Source organism: Clarias gariepinus, chromosome 22 (genome assembly GCF_024256425.1).
Source record: "Clarias gariepinus isolate MV-2021 ecotype Netherlands chromosome 22, CGAR_prim_01v2, whole genome shotgun sequence".
In the NCBI taxonomy this organism is placed as follows: Eukaryota; Metazoa; Chordata; class Actinopteri; order Siluriformes; family Clariidae; genus Clarias; species Clarias gariepinus.
This window is the reverse complement of record NC_071121.1, coordinates 21434576-21447337: the sequence shown is the minus strand read 5'-3', so window position 1 is coordinate 21447337 and position 12762 is coordinate 21434576. Positions and strand designations below refer to the sequence as shown.

Here is a 12762-nt window from a genome sequence, read left to right as displayed (position 1 = left end):
TGTACAGTTCCCACAGACAGATGTGAGAAGATATCCATCGATTTTAGAAGAGCAGGTGTTGCACTCGGTAAATGTTCACAGGAACGACTGTAGTGGGCTCCGAGCCACCTCGGTCCAGGATCATCATTCACGGATGCAGTCTTCTTTATAACGTTTGGACCATCCAAATGTTTTACTGCGGCTAAGTGTCTCATCACCGTACTGTGCTCGAAGTCTTCCGTAAATGTCAATCAGTTTTACGGCTTTTTACTCCTAAGCCAGGTTTGCCTTCCTGCTCATGTTGATGAAAGTTCCGCATCCCAGATCCTGATTAACTGTCCGATGATGTACTTGAGGTCGGTTTTCCGAATAAAAAAAAAAACATTTTTTTTTTTTTTAGCTGGTTAATACACTTGCACGCTAGTTGTTTATCGCGTGAGCAAATGCCTTAAACAATTATTAGTGTGGGTGTGTCTGCTTTCTCACCTTATTGAAATTGATAATTAAACTTGTGCCAGTTGTGATGTTACTTGCTCTGCCAGATCTACATCATCCTCCCCTGGTATGGAGCAATTCATCATAAGGGTGATGCACTCGAAAGTGGCCCCGCGTATTCGGTCATAACTCTGGCTAGGACGAAGCAACCTAAACAAAACAATGTACATTGTGTTCCTCAGTATATAGCGCTTCGAGCACGCTGATAAGGTAGGCACCAGACCATCATCACACCGTTTAACTCCGTACCCCTTCACCCAGTCACTCGACTTCTCATCAGGGTGGTGGTGTAGCAGTGATGAGCAGTGTTTCTCCAAAGTGAGAACATATTGGGTCGCCAATGCATTTAAGGGATGTTAAAGTGAATTTAGGAAGAATTATGTTGTTCCTGACGTACCAGCGAAGAGTGTTATTCAAAGGGTGGTACAAAAACGTGAAATCGCTGCTCCCCCCCCTCCCTCCGCCCTGCTTTAAGGCATCTCTATTAATTATGTGCTACACATATTTAAACTAGTACCAGTTCGATACAATACAGTATTTAGGACACAAGATCAAGAACCTCCCACAACGTTATCCCTGTGTTAAATCAACTGTAAGACCTAAGACAGCTGATTACCAGATTTGACCACCATATATAAACAGTATCAGATGCTGCGTGCTGATAAAGTTGGTCTACCCAACCCTGTTATTTACGCTTAGGTATGGTTCTTTTTCAACACCGATTACAATCTGTGTTATTTTACACTGCGACATGCTTAATCCCTATTAGGATTTAACTGTACCCCAGGCAGAAAGGGGAGGAGGGGATTGCTCAGTCATGCAGGTACAATGAAAAAAGAACAAAAAAAAGAGCGAGAGTCACATGCTGACATGGTGCTAAATCATAGTGGCCTGCATGCTGCATTCTGCTTCTGTTGCGTCTTCTCTGTATTTCCAGAAGCAACACACCCACATAATCTTGTGTTTGCTTTTCAAACCAGTGTGCAGGCTTAAGTTTCATTCTGCCTTACTGTAACAGTACCGAGCATTCCTTCTGATCCATAGTTTATTATGTATTATAAATATTGTATAAAGCCGTTCGCATTTTCCGTCAAATCCACTGACGGTGATAACCGCAGCTGAGGCGAATAAAAGAAAGAATCTCCAATCGCAGTTCTAGGCGAGCACGGTCTTTGTTTATGGCCCATGGTCAAGGTAGTGGAGCTGCTATAGCTGGAGGGAGTTTTGGATCACCGCCCTTTATCCGCAGATGGCAAGTGCTAAGAAATGCAGAGAGAAACCAGAGATTCATGCTGGGATAATCTAGGAGCACATTCAACTTTACTCAGTCTCTAAATACTGCATTTACAGCATTCACTGCATTCCCGTCATCATGCCTGGCTTCCATCAGCGCCTATTCAGTACGCTACAGGAGAAATATCTTCCATATGTTCAGACCCAAGTGGCTAATGGCCTGCATCCTAAAGCTAAAGGATATTCAATGACGTCCAACTATATATACAGTTCTTTGCTTACAAAGGTTCAGAGAAGCAATCATGTCATGGCTGAATGGTGCCAGGATTTAGCTAATTTGAAGCCAACAGTAGCTTAAAATGATGAACATATGAACATGTCAAGTGGTTAGGTTTTGTTTTATAGCGAGTAGTGGTCCATGTTGTAGTTTTTGATAAATGCCAGTGACCATGTATTTTATAAAAGCCTGTGGATACACGTACTCCTTTCAGCTAAGTTATTAACATAAATCCCAGCGATTTGTCCGCGACTGAGGATCTGCGACAGAAGCTCTGATGGCCATTTAAAAAAATTGAGTTGATGAACAGTTTTTTTTTTTTTTTTTTTTTTTTTCTCCTGCTGGGATTAATCAGATAAAATACTTTGCAAGGTTCACATCTGGATTATACGATGGACTTTCCAAAGGCTCACATCGGACCGTCTCTTATTCATGTGACAACAGGACGAAAAACGATGACTCGGACATAACTTCCTTTTTCCATTTTAGACTGTTGCAAAACAGAATTCTGAGCATTTGTTTAAGGGGGGAATAAAAAGAAAGAGAAAAAAAACCCCACAATCCTGACTTTCTTCATCGTGTCCTGGAGTTTGCGTGATTTCTGGCTTGATTGGGCCAGCCAGCCTTTTCACATCACTTCCATGACGCAGCCTCCCAAACTTTGCCGAGCTTCAGCTGCACACAAGAATGCAGATCAATGTGAAAAGACTACTTCTTGCTTTGGGGGTTGTGGAATGTCTTCGGGATCCAGCCAGGCTCGGCTAAGCCCGTTTTAAGCCTTGCGCTGCAGATCCACAGACGGTCCTCAGCTGTGTTTCTGGAGCAGATTTGAGAGGGTTTGATGTTCCACTCTCGTTTTAGAGGACGTTTATCTCAGGAAGCATGTGGAGGCAGATGCAAGGGGTTTGGGCGAATTGATTTTTGTTTTATTGAATGACTGAAGTGTGACTTTTGAAAATACACCAGCTCGGTGGTGGCTCATTCTTGAGCCAGATGTTGGAGATTATCATGGTATGCCAAGCGTACCCTAATGCATGATTCACAGCAAAGATATGGTCGTCACTGCATGTACTTGGTTATTTGACACCGGATGGTCTCACTCGTGCACCTTTGTGGAATTTTAATAGTGAGATTAATTGCCTACTTTGTAAGAGTGTATCAAATGTTTTTTGGTCTACTAAAGGAATTCCAGACAGAACTTCTGCTCCAAGGTCATGAATCTTCAACCTCAGTTTACATTAAACGTCTCAAGAGAGATGTTATTACACTGAGATCCAGTGACTCTGGGGTTGCAAAATAACAGGAGGTCCTGATTGAGTGGTATGAGGTCATTTACCCCGGACGAAAAGGACAAAATGAAGGATGGAATAGAGGCGTTATCCTTTGCATCATTTCCAAAATCAGCCTTGAAGGAGCAGAATGGAAAGGCTGACTAAAACAGTGCAGTCGACTGGCCCGAGATCTCCAGTTTTACACGGAGGAGGGGATTTGTGATGGCTGCATGCTGAGCAGATGAGCAGGCCAGATGTGCCCTTGTGACCAGGCTCATCTGTGCAAATAAACATGACAAAAAAACCAGGCCAACAGACACGAACTTTAGTTTGTCCGTTGAGCTTTTCAAAGTGAACGCAGTGAACCGCGACAGATTGATGTGTTGTAGAAACCGCCGGTCTTAGTCATGCCAAAGTGTCATGTGCTACCATTTTTTTTTTTTATACCAGGCCTCGTAGAAGTTTTTTTCTTTTACACATCTTGGCATTGGGTTAACGGTCTCAAGCTGTTCAGTGCATTTTAGTCAAGTCTTGGCATGCTTCATGTTCCTGCTTACCAGAATGCATCTGATACTTTGCACTGTATATTTGTATCCATCCCAGCTGTTGGAGAAAGCATGCGTATACTTTAACAATCAGCTTCCTGTTTGATCCCAGCGTTGTCCTTCGGGATAGCAGGCTAAGATTGATTTCCAGCAGGAAAGAATGTAAAGGAATCAGAACACAAACTCAAGCTGTCAAAGCAAAATAGTTCTACATTTATTTGTTCATTCATTGTATGTTTAGTATTCCTTTGGAGAGCCATGCATTTTCTTGGAGGTGTCGCGTGTCAGCCTAGGAACTGTGTTTGTCATCAGCATCGTGTACGTTATGATTTTTTTTTTTTGTGAACCTTATACTACTGTAGTTGCCAGGTTTCCAGGCTGAGTCTAGTGTCCGCTATCTGATGCGTGTGTGTGTGTGTGTGTCTGAGAATCTGTTTAAGTGGTGTGGGATTTAAAAGAGCCGTTCATTCACAGAGCAGTGGGTAGCGTGGCTCTGGCCGCACACACTCGTGTCTTTATTTCCCTTTGTGTGGCTTGTGTCCTCATTGCTACCCCCACAATCCTCTCTGCGTTATTGATACCGGTTATCTTTTAAGAACCTTTCCCGTCTGCTGCTTTGGACTGCGTCATTTACGCTCCGGTTACACTCCGTCATTGCCACTTGGCCAGATTCAATTCAGCGAACGGGTAATTTGGAAACTACAAGTTCATTATTACCGGATACACCAGCACCTCCTTGCTTACTTTCACTGACTGTTTTAAGCTTGCTTTTTTTTTGTTTTTGTCCAGTGCTCCCTCCTTAGAGGCCTCCACTCCCTACACCAGCTTTGTGCTTTTCCTGTTAGTCCCTGAGTGATCACAGATGTTCTTGCAGTACTCGCTGTTTCACAACAGCTTCCCCATTTTCTGCTGTGTGGCGAAAGGGCCAGGATTAAATGAGAAATGTGTGTAGGCTGGTCCAGTCTCAGAGAAACTCAGGACGTGTTTAACTAAAGCCCTGAATTCCCTAGAGGTCAATGTTCCCAATAAAATATTACCGGTGCAGCTTCTTCTGTGACGGAAGAAGTGAGGCTATGAAAGTAGCGCATGGAGAAACATGTTGGGTGGTTGTGGGGGTCTCGCAACACGATGGCGGGAATCAAAGGCAAAAATTGGGAAGGCAAAAACAAAAAATGCGAGTCTTCGTGATGAGGTCTGGCTCTGCAGCTTGATGATTTGTTCGGATGGTTCCGGGTTGCAGACGGTCGCTCTTGATGTGCTTAGTCAAGATTTTGGAGCCACTCAAGTGAAGGTTGCTGAAACCTGAGAGCAACTTTTATTCTTCTGACCAGACAGTGCTAACTCATCCATTGCTGCTAAACATGTTGGGATCGTTTGCGGCCACCTCTGGAATCCAGGCCTGTCTGATTATTCAAAATTCTTCCATCAATTGATTACTTCTTCTCATTCCTAGAAAGTTCTGGGGAAAAAAAACAACTACTACTACAACGGCAAAAAAAAAAAACCCAAAACGGAACACCTTAATTAATGCCTGTGGTGCCATCTTGTTTTTAAGCCACTTAGCAGAGTTTTCATGGAGTGGGAAGTGTAATCGTCTTCATACTACTCAACTCTCCTGGTGGTCCTTTTCATTCTCCATGCAAAAGTTTTTTCGGTCTCCCACCCCAACTTGGCAACGCTTACTAGTCCATATCACTTGTAAGAAATCTTCAAGGGGCTTAGAAGTTTGCAAATGCAAAAAACAAGGATACAAGGCATCTTTGACGACTCGTAGTTTAGGGGCTTCTTTTGAATAATGCAAAGGGAAAAGCGTATCAAGTCCCTTTCAAAAGGAACCCCGCTGCCGGCCGTTAAAATAGCATGCAGCTTAGACCACACTGGGGCCTGCCCCACACAGCTGGGATCTGGAAGGACCCCCACAGAAAGGCCTCGATTGTCCCAGCGAGCGAGTCGCAGAGAGACGTACACACTACAGACTTTATTGGTGTTTCAGAGCACTTCCCAAGACTGGGGGTGGTTTTTATGGGAAGCGTGATCTCTGTGCTCTTTGTTGATCACGTTCAGGACCGATATAAGGTCCCGTTCATGCAGGATCAAAACGAAACTATAGGGATAACAAGCCTGGTATTAATCTGACGCTGTGGTGTTAGTACTTTTTTGACTCTGTTTGCTGCTATTTGTGTGTATGCATCTGACTGCCACGTATGGAGTGAATAATAGTCTTGTGACAGTGAGTCAGTGTTTGGCACGTGTACTTGCAGACTCTTGCTCACACAAGCACACATACAGGGACATGCATGCATACTCGGTAATTAACGAAATGAGCTCAGGGAAGGGAGAAAAGAAACTAACTGCAGCTTTATTGCTTTGTAGTAGAATGATTGCTGAAACTCTGAGCTTTTATAAGGAAGGGGGATCTGGGGTGAGGGAGCGAGCACATGCGTAAAAGTCCATGCGTGTGCATCAAGGCTAACGGTTTTTCACGCTTCCCTCTAGGCAGGGGGTTGCGTCCCTGGTCTCCTCAAGTCACCAATAATCCACACAACTTATATATAACTTAATATATTTTTTTTCATCATATCTCCCAGACATCACCTTCTCGCTTCCAAGTTGTGAAAGGAGAAGTGCACTCATATCTACAATATGAAACGAACCAGCAGGCTTCTCTTCAAGCTGCGTAGCGTTCCTCCACACACATTGTTTATTCATGTCATAACTGGTGCTTTGAATCTTACCTATAATCAGAACGAAGCTTCCCAGAAGGACAGGATGATGACAGCGTATGCTCAAGACTTCATCTCACCACAATACTGCTGCAGTAATCATAAAGACCGCGCATCCCGGACTCTCATTAGGGAACAATATGCGCTTGCAGAACATCTGATCTACACACTCTTCTACAACTCGACACCGATTCATTGCTCCAGTCTCTGGTGTCACCAAGATGACGGCTTTCCTTTGGCGCCTGGTCCCCACTCGAGGCTGCTTGCTTTACCCCCACAGTGATTTAAATCTACATCCAGATTATTGTAAAAGCTCTTTTGTGGTGAATGTCTGTTGTTAGAAGTGGTATATAAATAAAATGCAACCAGAGGAACAACTGAAATTATATCATGTTCTTCACTGCTTCTTTTAGATGTGGAGCAGATGGCCATCGACTGGCTGACGGGAAACTTCTACTTCGTCGATGATGTAGACGAACGCATCTTCGTGTGCACCAAAGACGGCGCCACTTGCGTCATTCTGCTGGATTTGGAGCTTTATAACCCCAAGGGCATCGTGCTGGATCCAACCATGGGGTAAGTCCATTTGTTGGAGCTTTCACTCGTGCAGTTTTTGATTTAATGCATTTTGTTTACTGATTTGAATTTGTTTTTCAGCTCAAACACGTACCGATCAGCCTCATGTGCAGTACTGTGCCAAAGTATTGAACCACCATTTCTTCATATTTTGTTTATAAGGGATAGACTTTAATGCATTTTTAATGTGTTATTGAGGAATATTTCTCCAGGTTTCCCAAAAGACTTTTTTAACCCTTAATTTCATCAAGATTTGGCTCGTTTTCAGTCCAGTTCGTGTACCTGACTGGTTTCGAAGGAATGTGTTTTGTTAAGCCACATAGTGACCTATAAATCATTCAAGCATAAAAAACATCTAACATCTAAGACGAGAGGGGAAATGAGGCTGCTGCTCAGGTTGTTACATACTGTAAGCCCCAAATTCCTTTAAATAAATGTGTCTAATTCAACTCTTATAAGTAAATGGGGGGTGTCAAGACTTTTGCACAGTACTGTAGGAATCATGTGCTCTAAGATCAGAGTTTGGTCGAGTCTACTGGTACATAGCTGTACAGCATTTTCTACATCCGAGTGTGTTGCCTTTCCTGCTGTTCCTGCTTTCTCACAAGCTGATGGGATAATTTTTATTGAGTAATTTTATGACATCATGACTTCCCGTTATTAAAGTATCGCTTCCCCTTTAAAAGATGTCTGTTCCATTTAAGATGTATATAAAACATCCTGGTCAGCATTAACATGGAAAAGTGTTTTGATGTACAGGGGTGTCTGTGTGATGGGGCAGATGTTTCAAAACCCGAAATAAGAGTCGAATCAGTGTTTAGACAGATTAGAGATTTGCTCTCGTCAGTTGTCATGACTAATGAGCTGCTGATCAATCTTCTCCACACTTTGCTTTGTGCATTATATATTTTTTTAATATAATTAATAAATTGTCAATATTAATACATTTGATTAATCATGAAATTTATCATATCACCAAGTTTGACCCTAAGGGCTTTCCATAATCTCAGCGCTTAACATGGCTGAGTGTGATAAAGGCACGTTTAAAAAGATGACTGAGGAAACACCGTCAGATGAATGGCAAGTTTTGTTATAAAAAAGCTTCTAGATGGAAGTTTGGATAAAACCAATGTTGTGTGCTCGAGTTTTACTTTACAAGAATGCATTAAATGTAAGACACTGAAAAAAAAAAATCCATGAAAGTGATGCAGTTGGTAGAAACTACTTTTATTGCACTTACTGGAGACCCCTGGGAACCATAACTACTGCGGTGTAACAGCACATCTAATCAATAACAAATGACGACTGCACTCATTCACTTTGGCCCTGTTAGAAACACTAGAAATACATTTTGCAGACGCATGCACTAGCCATCTGCGCTAGCCAAGTTGAAAAGGAGATATCAGACATGGTCACGTCCATAGGAGCAGCCATGATTGCTGCTGCAAGGAGATTTTAATTTAACATTTGTGCATTTCGGTTTTCTAAAATTGCATGTTTAAGACAAGTAAATTTAAAGTTTGCACAGTATAATCATAATTAATAACGGTCAACAAAATATTAAAAAATCGATTGACAGCACTAATAATAAATCTACTTGACATCTAATTAAAATTACGCAACAATCTAAACAGCTGTGCCATGCACAAGAATTTGGTTCTTGTTGTGCATCAGAAAAGCTTTTCCTCTGTGATTCGGATATCGTATGTTTAAATCCCAAATGATGTCCCATTCATCTGTGACTGGGAGGTCATAAGATTAAATAGGGTCAAAATGGGAAAATGTGAATTATGCGTCTGCTCTGGAAGAGAGAAATGGCATTACTTTCTCCCTCCTCTCAGTCCGAGACACACACTTGCCACCAGTTGTGGGTGTCTGTGAGCTCATGTATGCAGAAGAGGGCACTTGTGTAGAGATAGCGTGTTATCGCCGCTATGAGCAAGAGGACATAAATAGGAAGTGGGCAGCTTCATGTGCTCTGAATGAAGTATTTGTTTGCTTTCTCCCTGGTAGCTGTTGTGCGATAGAGGAAAAATCCTCCAATGTGCATGTTAAATAAGATAAAAACAAGAGCATGTGTGTTGAGCGTTACTGTTTAATTCTAGGTTGCTCTTTTTCTTTAGTCTACATTAAAATTCCAGGAAAGAAATCCCAGTCTGTTGAAAACCTGTGTCCCTGCATCCCCAGAAATGCATTTTTCTTTCCTCGTCTGCAGGAAGATGTTCTTCACCGACTACGGGCAGATCCCCAAGGTGGAGCGGTGCGACATGGACGGGCAGAACCGCACCAAACTCGTGGACAGCAAGATCGTCTTCCCTCACGGCATCACGCTGGACCTGGTCAACAGGCTGGTGTACTGGGCAGACGCTTACCTGGACTACATCGAGGTGGTGGACTACGAGGGCAAGAACCGACACACCATCATTCAGGGCCTGCTGGTGAGAAGAAATCCAGGGGGCTTTCTGTCTTAGGGTCTAGTCACACTCCAACAAAGACCATAAAGGTCACACTGTGTCCTAAAAATGTCAAAGAATGTAGTGGAAATGGGATTCAAATGGGAAAATGTGCATGAGCTTATACTGTTTCCAAGCCATAACAGGTTCACAATGCGTCCATCATGTTGTGACTAATGTCTAATGACTAATGATCATGCACATGATCACATGCTAACTACGTCCAATGAGGTCAAACCGAGTTCAGATTACTATTGGATCCACTATTATACTGTCACATAGCATCTCTGATTACCAGCTGCATGCCTGCCATAAATGCCTACCATGGTCATAGGACAAGAGGTTGGTGCGAGAACTTTTTTTTCCTGATTTTCTCCTTAATTTAGTCGTGTCCAATTCCTCCCCGTCACTAGGGGGCACCCACATTAAGGCTGCTAATACCACTCAGTCGTGACTCCAAAGACTGTATTTCCGCTGAACCATGTGACGCCAGTCGACCAAATTTTGTAGAGCTCCTCGCTCACGCACCGTTGTGGGCGGCGTAACACACTCAGAGGACAGCGCTATCCGCTCCTTCCGCTTGACACCCCTAAATGGCTGTAGAAGCCGTGATTAATGTAGTAGAACTAAATACCTCTCATCCTTCCTCTTTGATTGGCTCGGCCAATCAGCTCTCTCTAGGCCTCCGGCTGCGAGAGGTTACAGCATCACCCGGGAATCAAACTCGCGATCTTGAAGTGACAACTCCGTCAGAACTCCATCCAATATTTTCCGTTTGCATCATGCTTGGAGTACATCAATGTCGTCCCTAAGAGTGTCATTAACTGTCATGTCAGCGCCGTAATTAATTAATTTCTTCTTGAGTCTAGTGTCAAACTTCATCCACACCTCAACATGTCCAAAACACACACACACACACACACACAAAAAAAAAACAGGTTTCTACTGTGTTCCTGACCTGATGTAGAAGTTCTTCCTTCTACATTTCATGTTCATGCTATTATTTTTTTAAAAACGGAGTGGGAACGTGGCTCATTGTTGAGACTTCTAGAGATAGAGAGAGGGAGAGAAACCCACAGAAAGTCTTTCTTTTCATTTTTTTTTTTTTTTTTTTTGCAAGGACACTCATAATTATTATTGCTACGCCTACACCCTTCTATCAGAGCCAGGTTTTGCAATTCAGACAGGCACGACATTTCAGATTTATACCTAGAAATATCCCTAGAACTCCTGTAAAGGAAGGTAGTACACCATGCATATTAACAAGCGTGCGACAGTTGAGAGTCCGTATAGCGTCACGTAGCAGTCATCTGATGGACTGCTGTTTAAAGATTGCGCAAGCCTTAAAAAAGGCAAACGGTGCATAGATCTCTTTTCCAGTTAAAGGGACTGTAATGTAAGTGAGAGTTTGGCAAGATTGCGTTTTCATTTGATCGAGGCATTCTGGTAAAAGTCGCTAATGACGACACACATGCTGATTAAGCCTTGAATCATTGTTGTTGCTTAATCCTCTAGCTGTTGCGGTTTTACGGTTTTTGTGACTGATCAGATCTGCTGTACAGGTGACTCAAAACCACAAAAATTCTTTTCCCACTGTAGTAGCGTTTTCAAAGATCCAGGTTTAGAGCTTATGTTTAATTAAAGAAATGATTAGGAAAATAGCATCCGGCTTTAGACTTCTATTCGCAAGCTTTAAGCATGCTGAGTTTCTATTTCTGGCTCTTTCCTCAGTGTAGGAAAGAAATCGAATGGTTATGACTATAACCTCTGTTCCCTGAAGGAGAGGAACGAGGTACAACACATATAGTATGGGATATCACGCCCTCTCGTGTCCTGGCTGAAGCCACCTTTATTCACGCCGTAAAGGCAGGCAAACCTGTGGTGACGTAGGTGTAGCCCCGCCTACACCTATAAACCATCGTCGCCACGGTTGACCCTCAGTTCGATAGCCGCTCTTCGCCGAGCGTAACTATGAGGCGGGGCAGCAATGTGTTGTACCTCGTTCCTCTCCTTCAGGGAACAGAGGTTATAGTCATAACCATTCGTTCCCTTTCAGTCGATTCACTCGGTACAACACATATAGTATGGGACATATATTCACGCCCCGCCGAGTATCTATCAAAGTTAGTCACAAGAACCCTGATAGCTACTCTACTGCATCATGGACCCCGCAGAGAGGACCCAATGAGCCACCGAGGGGGCCGTTATATCAAGTCGGTAGAACCGGACAAAAGTGTGTGGTGAGGACCAACTGGCTGCCGCGCAAATCTCGCCCACAGACACTCCTTTGAACAGAGCCCATGATGTTGCCATAGCTCTCGTTGAATGTGCTTTCACACCCAGAGGCAATGGGACACTCTTGCTACTATAAGCTAGTGTAATAGCCTCCACAATCCAATGGGAAAGCCGCTGTTTAGACAGCGCTTTACCCTTAACTGGACTGGCAAAGCAGATAAACAGTTGATCACATAAGCGCATATCTACTGTACGGTCCATGTACACCCGTAGTGCACGTACGGGGCACAAATTATGCAATTTTCTCTGCTCATCAGAAGCAAAAAGGAGGAGGAAAAAGCTATAAAGGTCAAAGACCATAGAGCTATAATCAGTGGAAACGACCTTCGGTACATAGGCCGCGTTCGGCCGTAGAGTAACCTTTAACCCATTAGCAGCAAACTGCGTACAGGATGGATGCACGGACAAAGCGTGGAGATCGCCCACTCGTTTAGCAGACGCTAAAGCAAGAAGAAGTGCCGTCTTATATGAAAGAATTTTCATATCTATAGACTCAACTGGCTCAAAAGGAGGACCACAGAGGGCCTCGAGCACTAACAATAAATCCCAAGACGGAACACTGGACCTCGTAGTGGGTCGCAGACGTCGCACTCCCTTTAAAAATCGTACTGCCAGCGGATGAGCCCTTGGTGACACTCCTTTAAAACCAACATGACAGGCTGATATAGCCGCCAAGTACACTTTAATAGTAGAGAAGGCAAGGCCTTTCTCTAATAGTTCTTGTAGAAAAGACAAAATCTCCACCATGGAGCACTGAAATGGAAGAACATTATGTTCTTGACACCATTGCTCAAATGCTCGCCACTTGTAAGCATATAAACCTCTAGTAGACGAGGCCCGAGCACTTTTGGATTGTCTCAATCACATTCGGAGGAAGCCCTTTTGCTAACAAATTGGACCTTTCAACAGGTAAGC

At 43.3% G+C, this 12762-nt stretch overlaps 1 protein-coding gene across 2 annotated transcripts in view; it reads left to right on the top strand.

The window, feature by feature from the left end:
• lrp1ab (low density lipoprotein receptor-related protein 1Ab) overlaps positions 1–12762 on the top strand; it is a 122351-nt gene that overhangs the window by 52128 nt on the left and 57461 nt on the right. Inside the window, exons 1-3 of one of the 2 annotated variants that reach the window (XM_053482667.1) lie at positions 6702–6829; positions 6937–7099; positions 9315–9537. In XM_053482667.1, the coding sequence (XP_053338642.1) occupies positions 6745–6829; positions 6937–7099; positions 9315–9537 (471 nt within the window). In that variant the 5' untranslated portion in view covers positions 6702–6744. Of the gene's footprint in view, positions 1–6701; positions 6830–6936; positions 7100–9314; positions 9538–12762 lie in introns of those variants that run through there. The other variant, XM_053482666.1, reaches the window with a different exon arrangement.